This window comes from Poromitra crassiceps (assembly GCF_964638095.1).
Source record: "Poromitra crassiceps genome assembly, chromosome: 7".
Taxonomy (NCBI): Eukaryota; Metazoa; Chordata; class Actinopteri; order Beryciformes; family Melamphaidae; genus Poromitra; species Poromitra crassiceps.
The window spans coordinates 2348586-2364217 of NC_139628.1; the positions used below are offsets into that span (position 1 = coordinate 2348586).

Genomic DNA, 15632 nt, shown 5'->3' on the forward strand with positions numbered 1-15632 from the left:
AAAACGGGAAAAAAGCCGCGGCTTATAGTCCGGAATTTACGGTATATCTATTGCTGGGGATTTCAATATTCATATTGATAACGCGAATGATAATTTTGCCAAAGAACTGAATATCTTACTTGATACTTTTGATCTGTCTCAAAATGTTTCAGGGCCTACTCACAACCGAGGCCATACCCTGGATTTAGTTATTACTAGGGGCATCAAGTCCTCTTCTGTGTTGACTATTGATGTTGCGTTGTCTGACCATCTTTGCATCTTTTTTGAAATGGAAATCTCCCCTGAGATCATTAATAGGTCACAAACCGTTCAAAGACGAGACATTAATGCAGGCACCAGCACGCTGTTTATGGAGACATTTTCTTTATCTCCTCCCACATCAGCTTCTGTCAATGACATTCTCGATAACTTCAATTCAACAATTCTGAATGCTATTGATAGTGTGGCGCCTGTTAGGTTAAAAATGCTGTCTGGCAAGATTAAAGCACCCTGGTGAAATTCTGCATCCGTTAGATGCAAAAAGAAAGGAGGAGGAAAGCTGAGCGTAAATGGCGGAAAACTAATCTTCACATTCACATTCATATTTACAAAGAAAGCCTTCACTCCTACAACCTCGAACTGAAAAGGTCGAGACAATCGTTCTTTTCCGATATAATTAACAAAAATGTGAACAATGCACGCACTCTATTTGCCACAGTTGATAGACTGACTAACCCGCCTCTCTGTGTAGCACCTGAGTTCCTCTCTACTGTCAAATGTAATGAGTTTGCTGCCTTTTTTACGGATAAAATTATTCATATCAGGCAGGCTCCACATCAAGAAATGCTGTGACATCATCCTACCCGCAGATCCCTAGTTCGATAAATTTGTCCCAGTTCAGCGTTATCGACCACGACATCTTAGAGGAAACTGTGCAAGGCCTTAAATCATCTTCGTGCTGTCTCGATACCCTTCCAACAAGCTTTTTTAAAAGCGTTTATAACTGTCTGTCGTCGGACCTATTGCAAATAGTTAATAGCTCCCTTTTGACAGGCACTTTTCCTGAGTCCCTGAAAACTGCAGTAATTAACTAAAAAAGCGTAGCCTTGATGCATCGGTAATCGGTAACTACAGACCAATATCTAATCTCCCCTTTATAGGCAAAATAATTGAAAAGGTTGTTTACCTACAACTCAATAGATTCCTAACCTCAAATGATCTCCTAGATAAACTCCAATCAGGCTTTCGCCCCCATCACAGCACAGAAACCGTGCCTACTTAAGTCAGAAATGACATCAGAATGAACACAGACTCAGGCAAAAATTTGATTCTAGTGCTACTGGATCTTAGCGCTGCATTTGACACTGTTGACCACTCAATTTTATTGGACAGACTGGAAAACTGGGTTGGGCTATCGGGTACGGTCCTCCAGTGGTTCAAGTCCTATCTTCAAGACAGGAAGTACTTCGTCTCCATTGGCAATTACACATCTGACCTAACTAGGATGACTTGTGGGGTGCCTCAAGGATCCATTATGGGGCTCTTCAACCTTTATATGCTCCCTCTAGGCCTAATTATGCAAAAAAACAAAGTAGCCTATCATAACTACGCAGACGACACTCAGTTGTATATAACTCTTTCCTCAGCTGACTATGCCCCCATAGAATCATTGTGCCAGTGCATTGATCAAATAAATAACTGGATGTGCCAGAATTTCCTTCAGCTAAACAAAGACAAAACAGAGGTGATCGTCTTTGGCCCCAAAGAACAAAGGCTTAAAATCACTGTACGCCTTGAGTCTCGATCCCTGAAGCCTAAGGATCAAGTCAAAAATCTTGGCGTTATTATTGATTCTGATCTCAACTTTAACTCCCACATTAAGTCAATCAGAAAATCAGCTTTTTATCATCTTAAAAATATAGCAAGAATTAGGGGATACATGTCCAGACAGGATCTAGAAAAACTAATTCACGCCTTCATTTATAGTAGGTTAGACTACTGCAATAGCCTTTTTTCTGGTCTCCAAAAAAGAACTTAGGCAACTTCAACTCATTCAGAATGCTGCTGCTAGAGTTCTAACAAAGACTAAGAAAGCCGATCATATCACTCCAGTTCTTAAGTCCTTACACTGGTTGCCAGTGTGTCATAGAATAGATTTTAAAATACTGTTATTAGTCTATAAATCACTTAATGGCCTAGGCCCAAAATACATAGCTGAATTGCTCCCACGCTACGAACCGTCTAGAACTCTTAGGTCATCAGGGTCCAGCTTATTAACTGTCCCTAGGATCAAATCAAATCATGGGAAGACTGCATTTACCCACTATGCTTCTGCTAGCTGGAACAAATTGCCTGAAGACCTCATATCTGCCCCAACTTTACTTACTTTTAAAAATAGTCTAAAGACTTTTATGTTTACCGCCGCTTTTAACTGCTGACAGCTACTATGCAAACCCAATGAGTCCTGCACTTTTTATACTCTTTTTTTTAAGTTTTGTTGTGATGCTTTTGAACGTCTATTTTATTATCTTCTTTTCTTTTCTTTTCTTTTCCTGTCAACCATTTTATGTGAAGCACTTTGAATTGCCTCTGTGTATGAAATGTGCTATACAAATAAACTTGACTTGACTTGACTATGTATGTATGCACTATGTACTATATGTATGTATGTATGTATGTATGTATGTATGTATGTATGTATGTATGTATGTATGTGTGTATTGTATGTATGTATGTATGTATGTATGTATGTATGTATGTATGTATGTATTGAATGTATGTATGTATTGTATGTACTGTATGTATGTATGTATGTATGTATGTATGTATTGTATGTACTGTATGTATGTATGTATTGAATGTATGTATGTATGTATGTATATATGTATGTATGTATGTTACTTGGCTGTGCAGAGGGTGATTGTTGTGATGTAATTCCCGACCAAGGTGTGTTTCTCTCTCTCTGTCTCTTTTAGCTATGGCATACTTCTGTGGTCCATTGTCACAGGGAAACAACCATATGGCAGTGAGTGACTATGATTTCAGCTTTCTACTGGCAGATCTCTCTCTCACTCTCGTCTTTTCACTAGGGCTGTCAATCGATTAAAATATTTAATCGCGATTAATCGCATGATTTCCATAGTTAACTCACGATTAATCGCAAATTAATAAAAAAAATTTAATCTGTTCTAAATCTACCTTAAACCGAGGTAGGCTACCTTAAACCTGAGAGCTTTGTGCAAAGATGCACTGTTGTATTAATATGGGTAGCTATCATTAGTATGGGTAAGTATTTGGCCATTGGTAATATTGTTATTATTGCTACTAGTTACTGGGAATACACATCTCTCAGGCTGCACTGTGTGAAGTTAATTGGTGCTATCCTCTACATCTCTCCAGCCACAGACAGGAGAAGCTGCGTGCATGCTCTCTCCCCCCTCTCTCTTTCTCTCTCTGTATCTCTCTCTCTCGTTCCCGTTCTCCGTCGGTCCCTGCCTGTCTGTCTGTCTCGCTTTCTCTGCCTCTCTCTCCCTCTCTGTCTCCCCCCCCCCCCCCCCCCCCCCCGTTCTCCGTCTGTCTGTCTCTCACTCTCTCTGCCACGGTGAGACGAGACAGACGGGGAGAGCTGACGCGCTCCCTCTCTCTCTCACCCAAAATGCAGGACATCTTTCTCAATTTGAAGCTGAACTTGCCAATATACCCATTTTATTCCTCCTTTTCTGCTCACGGAGCTTTGTTTCTGCTTGATATCAACGTTAATGCTTCCTGATTTCCAAAACTACGGCGCGGACCAAGGCTCAAACATCACAGAACGTGCATGCGTTAATCGAGCGTTAAAAAAATTAGTGGCGTTAATAGGAACGATAGTTAACGCGCGATTAACGCGTTAACGCTGACAGCCCTACTTTTCACCCTTGCTTCTTTTTGTTTCACACTGACTCTCTTACGGGGCTTTCACATAGATAGCAGCAATGTGCAAGGTAGAGCGCCAACTCATCTCCCGATAGCCTACAAAGTTAGCATAGCTACAGTGTAGCTGTCAACAGACAGACAGGAACGGAGCCTAGCAACACAACCTAGCTCCTGTAAAAGCTCCAGAATGCCATTGGACGCGCCTCGAAGACGTCAAATTTGAATATAGTTTATACTTTGGTCACGCAAAATCAAGCTGGTGCACTCCACTTTCAGCTGCACCACTGTTTAGTAGAGCGTTGCTGCGTTATTTTGTTGTCCTAGGCTTTCCAAGCATTAGGAACTGCTAGCTATCAAATATCTTATACCCCTAACATTTAGCATTTTGAGTGTCCTGTATTTGGTTCAGATAATTTCCTTACTCTAGCAAACTGCACCAAAGATTGTTTGGAAGAGGACTGAACTTCACATTCGCAGATGTCTCAGTCTTTTGGTGCCATCTGACTTTGAATGACATTGCTCTCACTTGAACTAGCAGCCTGATATTCAGACTGAAGTGTCAACTAGTACACTCATTTCCATCTTCTAGTCTGAGATTGCTCTCTGTTATTTCTATGACGGGATCCCCCAGGGGAATTCCAACCAATCACTAGAGCAGACCAGGGCAACTGGCGGCCCGCGGGCCGCATGCGGCCTGCGTGCGCCCCCTGTGTGGCCCGCGCTGGAATTGCATTATGAGGAGAGAAGAGTGTGTGCAGGCGCGAGGTGTTGGAGAGTGACATCCATGCCGTGCGTAATGGTATGGTATCCAAGCGAGGATTTCCTGCACTGCGCAGAGAATACTGTTTGCGCTCAGGCGTACGCCTGGCGTAGTGGGGTTTTTTGCGCTAAGACCAGCTATTTGGTGGCGTTAAAATTAAGAGCACCCCAGGCCATTTTTTCTAACATATTGCGCTGAAACACCTATTTTGGCACGGTCAACGCCCAAACCTCTGTTTACGCTCGGAACATAGCGATGGTATCTTCGCCAGAGCGCAAAATGACACTTGCGGGAGACAGATGATAGCCTAGGCTAGAGGCCCACAGACACACCTGGGCCACGCCTACACCTGTGTCTGCGCTTAGATCCCGGCGCAAAACTGGATGGTGGAGGCAGACAATAGCTTAAGACGCTGGGAAGATAGCAATAAGAGGCGCGCAAACGGCAGCGCAAATGATAGCGCCGTACGAAGATAGGGCCCTAAGTATTGAAAAAGTCGACTGAAAGCATTGCATTTTTTGCCCCACAGACGTTTATGAGCTTAATCAATGAATTGTCTTTATTTACATTGCCCCTTTTACAGCAGAGCCAGCTCTGTCAACGCCAAACTCAGTAAAAACAATGTAGCTGTTTAATGTTATCTTGCTTATCGGCAAACCTGCATACTTCGTAGAACATAACATAATAACTTTTAGGAATCGCTAGTGTCCGGCAGGTAAATTTGGCACATAGGTGATCCAGTAAGAATGCTTCATTTCAATACTCTCAGCTTTTAGATCTGATTCACACTACTTGACATGACCCTCCAGTGTATTAGGACACCAATAGAGCTGAACAGTCACGTGACATCTCCAGCCCCAGGAGAGAGTTCCCCATTAATTTTCTCCATAGACATTTCGAATGTCTATGGACATTATTTTAGAATGTTTTTTATATTCAATAAGTCTGAACTCACTGTTTCTAGGATCAAATTTGTTGCCTTGTGGATACAGGTGCTGTCCTTTAAAACAAGGCCACCCTGTCGTACTTCTTAACCCTCACTCCTGTCCTCCTGTACTGTAGATGCTACGTCCGCCAAGGTGTGGCTGGATACCGCAGAGGGAGGTCGCCCGTCGCTGGCAGAGATCAAACAAGACCAGGCTGCGGGGCTGAGGAACCTGGTGGAGCTCATGAAGAGATGCTGGGCGCCGGTACCCACCGAAAGGCCCTCCTCCCTCGGTGAGGAAGCCACTTCCTGTAGAAATGAGCCTACTGGAAGTGGAGAACTAACAATAGAATAGAATAGAATAGAATAGAATAGAATAGAATAGAATAGAATAGAATAGAATAGAAACATGTATGTATGGGCTTACTTACAGTCTTACAGAGTCTACCTGACAGCCTTTGCTCGCGCAAATTGATGTAAGCAACTTTCAGGTAATTTTACAGACTGTAAAATGGAGAAAATTTATAACGTTGTAGGTTTAACAGCCATTAACAGTCTAGTTTAATTGTTAGTGAGTTAGCTGTAAACTGTTTATGCCTTTTTATTGGTTATTTACTTTTCTAAACAATCAGAACAGGTTCAATAGATTTTCTCACTAAAATGAATGAGTTATTAGTAGAAAAATAAGAACAGATTCAGACTTATTGTGGGAAGAACAACAATTTGGCCCTAGTATTAAATGGTCTCTCTTGCTCTGTTGGTTTCAGACTGCACAGCTGTGACAGAGCGCCTGTTTAACATGCACAAGCATGCAATTAACGACGCCGTCCATCAAGTGCTGGCAAAACTGGTATGATCAACTCAAAATGCTGCTTTGAGTATTTTTCTACCACTGAAATATTTGACATGACAGAGCAGTTCACTCTTTTTCCACTGTCTTTCTGCCACCTCTCTGTCTCTGTCTGTCTGTCTGTCTGTTCCTCTTTCCAGGATCAAACGGAAGGAGAACAAAGAATAACAGAGGGGCTTACCAACGCCCACGTCACTCAGCCTTTAGGTCAGCTCTTAACTTCCATCAATCATTTGACCACATTCAAACATTCTTCAGTTATCCTGATGTATTTTATTCCAAAATGCTTTATATTCATGTTGAGAAAAAGAAAATGTAAATGTAGGACTTGAGGCCTCTAGGACTAGGTGCTCTGCCATCCAAGGACTAACCACAGCCAAACCTGCTTAGCTTCCCAGACAAGCTAGCGATGTGTTGCAGGAGGCTAGTTTTTGATTCCTAGGTGAAACGCGGGATGGCCGCGGGTGACCAAGACAGTGGGTGGGGATAACAGGTGACTCACATCCAGAGTTGACATTCACTTAGAGCAGGGGTCTCAAACTCACGCCCGCGGGCCGTGAGTTTGAGTTTGAGTTTGAGTTTGAGTTTGAGTTTGAGGTTGAGTTTGAGTTTGAGTTTTATGTTTGAGTTTGAGTTTAAGTTTGAGTTAAGTTTCCAAATGTTCATGTCATTCTGGCCAATACTCCACTTCTGTTATATGTTATATCGTCTGTCCAGAAAAAAAAGTCACTTAAGCAACATCAGCCTTTCAGCCAACACAGTGGCAGAGTGGATTACTGACCTGTCAAGTGACATTTATGATCAGTTCTAATTCTAGCTGGAGTTTCAAGGGACACTTGAAAATTAACACTGCCTAATTTAGTAATGTGCATTGTCCCTAAAAAAAAGAAAAGAAAGTCCCTCAAATAAACAAATACATTGTTAATGTAAAAAATAGATTGTACCTCAAATAAATGAATAAATTGTTAATGTTGAGAATTTGAACGGTTGCATTTTTATATATATATGTATTTTTAATACATGAAGTGGCCCCCTTGTGACAAGACTGGACACTCAGCGGCCCCCATAATTTGAGTTTGAGACCCCTGACTTAGAGTAACCTCTCCCTGGATTATATAGCCTATATGCCGAATTGAAGAGTGGCGCCTGGTAATCTATTTCATGTACATCTGTATAATCAAGAAACGTTAAATAGTGTAGATGTTTTTCATAGCGAGACAATGCCACGCACGCATGGGTGGTGGTGTAGCAGATCAGCAGAAGCATAGCTTACAGCTTTTAACATCATGTTTTCCTCCTGGATCTTTTCGCTTTAGACTACCTCACATTTATTTGGAGAACGAGATTAATTCCCTCGTTTTAGGGTTTGACTGGTGTCTGGCGATGTTATAATCACATCAATCAATGTGCCTCCTCTTCACTAGTCTCGTGGCCAGCCTCCCCTCTCTACCTCTTCACCAACTCCATAACGCGCATAACGTAATGACTGGAAACTCGCATAATTCAGCATTTTCTTTTGCCGACTTTCTGAATACCATGATGATTTCATGATACCTTTTGGATCATGGAAGCCAAATGAGGGAGAAGACTCATCTCGCTGTCACCACGATTGCAGATTTAACTCAAAACAGTAGCATTGTGGATGTGAGTGGATCTACGTTTACTAGTTTAATATTATTGATTGATTGATTGATTATTTTATTTGGTCTCCCTTAGGAGAAACTTGTTGTGGACGACAAGCTCAAGCTGCAACATACAAATAATTATGAATTGCCTGGCCTCCCAGGATACCTCGTAATGTTGCATTTACCCCCATGCACATCGGCATTTTTTTCAACTTATAAATGTATAAAACCAGAGGAAACTCGCGTTTTCTAGTGCTTCTCTATGGAGCTCTAAGCTGAGAATGTCTGAGTGTATTGTAGAGCTGCACGCGCTGTGATTGGCTCGTCTGCGTTCGGGGCGTGGCTTAGCGATAGGTAAATTATGTGTGTAGAACAATGATACTCAACCCGAGGCTCTAGAGGCTCTAGAGGCTCCTTTATGGGTAGTTGTGGCTCTTTTAAGTCCTACTATGACTTAGGGATGCACGATATTTATCGGACCGATAAATTACCGACATTATTATTTATTATTCCAATAATGACATTTTAGCCGAAAAAATAGCCCCCGATAATACGGCGCCAACTTGGCTTTGTTTCTTTGTTTTGCATTGGAAGTGGAGTATTGTTGATGCGTGCTCATGACGTCACAAGCAGCTGGCGAAACATGGCCGCCTCCAGTGTGGCTGTTGACAGTTTCAAATGATAACAAAACAACACTATTGCAATTTGCAATACATGTCCCGCAAGGTTTCTGAGATTAGGGGAAAGTCTGAGCTGGCGTTACGCTAAACCAAACGTGGGGAGGAGGCCGCAGATTTGTTTGGCGTTAACGTTAGCTGTTGTGGTGGCTAACATTAGCTAGCTGGTTGTGACCTACCTAGTAGTTCAGCAGGCAGCGGTCCACAAGCTTGTTGTGACCAAACATCCCCGCATTTAAAGCACTTCATACTCCCAGAGCTGGCATTAACTGTTGTGTTGTCATTCAATCAAGAAGCAGTATTATTTAACGTGCTTTATTTCAGTCCTGCTCAGTGTCCATTCTAATCTACGTCATCATTCCCCGTCTCTCTGTCCTGGTCTAATCCCGTCATTATACTCTCGCGATATCATCCACTATACTACATTAACCATCGAGAACCTCATGCATTACCCGAAATGAAATGTCCAGGGTTTGTGACTCCAAAAGCAACTAACGCTAACGTTACATGTAAGGTAACGTGAAGCTAACGTAGCTAGCTGCAGGGCAGTCATGATCTACCAATAATAAGGAAAACGAATGCGCACATTTACATAAAAACACACCAGTCAACATCACATAGTGTATTTTCTTTAATCTAGAGGGAGCATTTTTCAGTCAAAAGTGAAACAACACAGATATGGCTTATAGTGAGGCTTTCCATGCCTCACTATAGAACTGGCCCCAATGCAAAATTCAGACAGCTCATATGTTGCCAGTAATGTCATGCCAATAAGAGTCTAAATAAATTACTATGCCTTTTGTGTTGTATCTGCAGACTAAGCAGCTATAGGCTTTCGGTTCTATTATTTTTTGTATTGACTATTGAGTGATATACTTTACTAAAACAATCATATTATATCAGAAGTTTTGTTTGTGTTCACAATAGCGATGTCAGATTTGGTTAGGTCAGAGCTATGGAATATTAAATAATCCATATTTGCTTACTACATCTGCCCTTTCTTTCTTCTTCTTTTTTAACCCCAGGTGTGCATAAAATACAGGTGAAGAACTTGTTTTTTTAATACAGAAATGTTACATAATTATCGGTTTATCGTATCGGTTATCGGCCAGGAGAAGCATATATATATTGGTTATTGTATCGGCTCTAAAAATCCATATCGTGCATCCCTACTATAAATACATAAATAAATAAATAATCTAAAAAAAACAAAGGGAGGAAAGGAAAGATTTTGTTTTGTCAATGTGGCACCTGAGTAGGGCAAGGTTGCATACCGCTGGTGTACAATAAAAAGTACAATAAATATGGGTAACATGCCCCTTAGCTTACTTAAAGTGTAACTAACCCCCAAAACACTTTTTTTCAGCTTTTAACCAATATATATGACTTTGGGGGTGATGTGTGAAGAATTCTGGTCAAAATTTCCACATTTGACACCAAATTGTTGCCATTTTACCATTTGTATAATTTTTCAGCAGCATGCCTGGCATAAACGTCCTCTAAGGGTGGAACACTGCTTTTTTTTTGCCCTCAAATGAATGGGATATTTGACACGTCGTGACGTCACGATGAACCAAAGACTATGGGATTTCAAGATAGTTACTCCCCTACTCCCCCTGTACCCTTTCGGCTCCTCACAACTCCAAGCCTATTCCCATGATGTCACTTGACCTGTTAATCACCTGTTAATTTATTACAATCGCTTGTTATTTACCTACCAACTCCTATGTAACACAATACTATCAATAAACGCCACTATAATCATAAAAGGAAGGACATGGCATTGTGTTGCTGTAATCATTCCCAACCTTTTATAAATCTCCAAAACAGCAACTTTTCAGTTTGCTCTTAAAATACTGAACCAAACGTCGTCGAAGTTGGCACATGTCTTAATTATAGTTAGTTTCCCGCTGAATGTGTCATTACCTTATTAATATCTTACCTGGATAAGGTCAAATTATGTTGTTTATATTATCAGTCCGACTTGGAAGCACTTTCTCCCCGGCCAGTCAAGCGGGAGAGAGTCTGCTCTCATGCACATGCACGAGCGCCAAGGGGGCGCGCAGAAGCAGCATCAGCACTCTGACCCTCTCCTCATGTCCGAGGCAGGGGCTTTCGCATGGGATGAGATAACGTAGCGTTAACGTTACTTTATTCTCGTCAGAAAACACTCCAATTGGCATGTTAAAACAAGTTTGCAGCCTAGGAATAACTGGAAAACATTTGATTGATCTATTTACGTCAGACGATGCCAGAATCTCACACACCAGCAGCGCAAAGCACACAAAGTCAGCAGCGTGCCTGGTGACTTTTCCAGGGAAGAGGGAGTGGGAGAACGCAGCCAACAGCGCTCTGCTGAGCCCTGCTGAGAGGAAAACTTTTGCACAACTTTTAACAAGAATCACGAAAAGCCCCCAAACTAAAAAGGGACTTCATGGCAAGTTGGACGAGGGAATGACGTGGAGAAATCTCGCATTGTGTTACCCCAGAGCGGGGGGTTTGACCTATTGTGCAGTGTGCTGCGGTAAACGAGCCTCGTGTCACTATGGTCTTAGCGATAGATACACGCCACATACACACACATGCAGAAAAATAATAAAATTTCTAGTTCGCCACTGAATTACCAAATTGATATAACTTTCAACCATTTTGAGCAACGCTGTTTCCATACAAGCCACCAGCGTTGGCTAGTTGTTGATATTTATAAAGATATTGCAGCTATAATATAAAGATATTTTAGAGGCGGTGGGCAAACTGTCATGGCGTTGATTTCCGAAAAAAAATCTTGAGCTGAACACAGCCAAAGAGTATAGTATAAACAAGAGCATATGTCATTTCTTGGTTTTTTCCATAGGTATTTTCAAATCACTGTTCTGATACATATCTGGGGGGTTAGTCCCCCTTTAAAAAAGGTTGATTTTATTATCATTCTAATGGCAACTTATGTTTTTGTAGACTCAGACACAGATACTAGTGGTTATGAAGGCCCTTCAGCTTGTCCTGCACATCAGGGTATGTATACATTTGTCTTATTTGTCTGATTTGACTTGGGATGGGGATCTAGTTGGGACAAACATGGTAAATTAACGCTATACTGACGTGTGCCTTGTGCGTGCACAGTGCGAGAGAGTGCGTGTGTGTTTTTTGGCTAAAAGTCCAAAAAACGTCACATTTTCTTCGGCACCGCCCTTGCGGATGCTGCCGAGGGTCCCTTCCTGGCCACCCCTTCACAAGTCTGTGTCCCACTTGTGCCACCCTGGTTGAAAAAGTCTGGACACGCCACTGCTTAGGCGCTAAACTGGCATTAAACGGAAAAAAACACGCTTTGCGCCTGACTCGGGAAGATAGCATCATGTTTTTAGGCCCCGAAATGCGCTTTACGCCGAAGAGGTGTGGCGCAGTGCCAGAATAGGCCAGAATGGGCGTTTTGGCCTTAAACGCTATCTTCCCCATTGGCGTTAATCTAGCGCTTAGCGCTTTTCAAAACCAGGCCTTATTCAGTGCGCCGACTCCCCTACCAAAGCCACACACAGACACACGTGAAATCTGCCAGCATGCATTGAGGCTAATACATTTTGACAAGAAATAGCAACCAAATCAGCCTAAGTAGGCCACGTTGTAGATAGAAATAATATTTCTGTTAACACAACATGCAATTCTAGAACATTTCAATATTGGACAAAATAAAACATAAAAATCAAAACACAACCCTATGTGAAACATATATGTAATCCAGGTGGCATATATATCCGTCGCAAATACAACGTGGTATAGACGGTTTTAACCAGAGCGCAACCCCACAGCACTTTCTTTTTCTCAGCATTCGGCAAACTGCAGAAATATTCACTCGACATCGTTACTTTTGTTTTCGCGCGCTCAGCTATATAGACGGTTTTCACGGAATGGTCAGTCCTGCACTTGAATGTTTTTTTTTTTTTAATGTCCATAACAAACACTGCAACAGGAAGTGAGCGGGGGTTCAATTTAGAATGTTTTTGTTGTCAATTTAAAACCGTCTATAGACGAGTGACAACCGTAACACGGTACTGTGATGTCCGCTCCACAAGACTTGGCTTACTTAACACATACTTTTTCAATAAAAACACATTTATGCCATGACTTTACATAATGTAGGCTATATTTATGTGCATCATTTAGCCTGTGCTGTGATGTGCAGGAGCAGCAGGTAGCCTACAAGTTATAAAACTATACCTGCCAGAATGAGCTGAGTGGGGGTGCTTGTTCACTATTGTGAAAGTTATGTGTTTACAACAGGGGTGGCCAAACTTTTTTGGTTGTGGGCCGCATACAGAAAAATATAATGAGTTGCCGGCCAAACAATATTAAGCGTGGCAGTTTTCGCGGCAAAAGAAATTGGACCAGAAAATCCTTGTGCCATCAAAAATTTAATTTCTACCTAAATAAATATATGACACATAGTTTATTGATGTGCTCACCTATTACAATGGGTATTTCTGTATGTTTTCAAATTTTCTTTTCCTGTGCCAACAGGTTAAGACAGATAATTTAACATAACATTAGTATTTTTTTTTTTTTTTTTTTTTTTTTCAGTTTTTCAAAACATATAAACAAGACAAACAGGCTCAGACACAGGAGAACGAAAAAACAAACAAACAAAACAAAAACAAAAACAAATAAACATTCAGTGCTACCAGTCCTGTAAGGTGCTCATGTTTTTACAAAAGGTACAGTATAGTACTGTGCTCGGGAACCCACACAGGGGGTCCGTGGGGAATCAGTCTGGTGAATCATCCGTCTCCCCCAACCTCAACCAGGTAGGCTAGAAACGGGCTCCAAATGGCAAAGAATTTCTTTAGTGAGTCAGTCCTCAGGAACCTAATCCTCTCCATCCGTATAACAGAGGTAATTTCCGTCAGCCACAATTTAAAAGAAGGCGAAGTAGAAGACTTCCATTCTTTCAAGATTAGTTTTTTGGCAACAATTGTCCCCTGCGTCAGAGATTGCTGCACAGTTGTGGGGAAGTCAAGAGAGAGTTCCGAGCAGCCGAAGATCGCAAGTTCTGCTTCAGGCTGAAGGGTTATTTTATAAGCCTTCGAGTACCAGTCAAATATCTTAGCCCAGAACCCGGACAGTGAAGTGCAGAACCAAAAAGCATGTGACAATGTGCCCTCCGACATCTGACACCTATCACATAGCGGTGAAACAGAGGGATATATCTTATGTAGCCTGTGCTTGGAGTAATGCAGACGGTGAGTGACTTTAAACTGGATCAGCTGGTGTCTACTGTTAACCGAGCATAATTGTATTATTGACAGACTCCTTTCCCAAATATTGTCAGATAAGTCCGCACCTAGTTCCACCTGCCATGCATCTCTAATCCTCTCCGTGGACACCATGTTACATTCGTCAAACAAACATACAAATCTGGAGATAATACGCTTGGAGTGAGGAGGGACCAGCAAAACATCGAAAAAAGCGTGCTCACTTGGTAGAGTTTCAAAGGTTTGAATCTTAGATCGAACGTGATTTCTGATTTGAAGGAATCTAAGCCAGTTTGTGTTGGACAATTCAAACTTTCTTTTCAGTAGATCGAAGGATGCAAAATGACCATCGATATACAGATCCTTGAGGGAAACTAGCCCCTTCTCACTCCAGACATGGTAGCCCTTGTCTAACCACGGAGGCAAAAAAGAGTGATTGAAACAAATTGGCGTCTGAACAGAGACATCTGGTAAATTCAAAACCTTCCTAACTTGGTTTAGGATTCTGACAGAATTTCTCACAACAAAACTTGAGTTCTGTAATATCCCCGGCTTCTCTAACTTAGAAAACAACAGGGCTGGTAGAGAACATCTAGTGATAGAGCTGGCCTCCATTTTCAGCCACAGGGGGGCTCCAGGAGTTAAGTTACCAGGAGCACCTTCCCGCCAGAACATTAAAGCCCTTATATTGGCAGCCCAATAGTAGTGCCTAAACACTGGTAAGGCTAGTCCTCCCTCAGATTTAGGCTTTTGCAAGTGGATTTTCGAAATTCTATGGTTCTTGTAGTTCCAGATGTATGACAGAATTATGGAGTCCAGCTCTTTAAAGAAAGCAGATGTAAGAAAAATGGGGAGGTTCTGGCACAAGTAAAGAAATCTGGGAAGCGAGACCATTTTAACTGAGTTTATACGGCCAATCATGGACAGAGGGAGAATTTTCCAGTTTTCTATACATTGTTTAAGTTTCGAAATAAAATCACCAAAGTTCATCTTAAATATTTGCTTAGGATCTTTAGGTATGGTCAGACCAAGATAAGTGAAGCGGCTCTTTGCCAATTTAAACGGGAGATTGTCGAGGAAACCAGGAGTGAAAGCATCGGAGAGCGGCATGAACTCACTCTTTGTCCAATTAATTGTGTAGCCAGACAGCTTACCGAACGAGGTGATTAGCTCCAGGAGAGGGGGAATTGACTCTTCTGAGTTGTGCAGGTATAATATTACATCATCGGCATACAGACTAATGCGTGTCTCGACACCTCCGACCTCTATGCCCGTGAGATTTGGATGACTGCGGATCTTCAAGGCAAGAGGTTCGAGTGCGACGGCGAAGAGACCTGGCGAAAGAGGGCAACCCTGCTGGACCGAACGAAGTAATGGGAACCTGGTTGACTTGTCACCGTTGGTTATAACTGAGCAAGCTGGACAAGCGTATATAAGTTTTACCCAGGATATAAATGAGTCACCAAATCCGAATTTATGCAGTGATTTAAACATGTAAGGCCACTCAACCTGATCAAACGCCTTCTGTGCATCCAATGATAAAATTGCTGCACCATCAGTCTCACTATGATCTGCATATATGGTATTGAGAAGCCGTCTAACATTAAAGAAGGAAAATCTACTTGGGATGAACCCTGTCTGATCGGGATGGATGATGGACG

The 15632-nt window shown here is 41.9% G+C and overlaps 1 protein-coding gene across 1 annotated transcript in view; it reads left to right on the forward strand.

Moving 5' to 3' along the window:
* The window catches only part of LOC310780275 (receptor-interacting serine/threonine-protein kinase 3-like), a gene marked incomplete at both ends in the record, with an annotated part of 49647 nt that extends 34302 nt beyond the window's left edge, over positions 1–15345 (forward strand). Inside the window, 6 exons of the mRNA XM_083640836.1 lie at positions 2955–3004; positions 5714–5869; positions 6344–6426; positions 6567–6633; positions 11684–11740; positions 15275–15345. Of these exons, the coding sequence (XP_083496962.1) occupies positions 2955–3004; positions 5714–5869; positions 6344–6426; positions 6567–6633; positions 11684–11740; positions 15275–15345 (484 nt within the window). The remainder of the gene's footprint in view (positions 1–2954; positions 3005–5713; positions 5870–6343; positions 6427–6566; positions 6634–11683; positions 11741–15274) is intronic.
* Between the last annotated feature and the right edge of the window lie 287 nt (positions 15346–15632).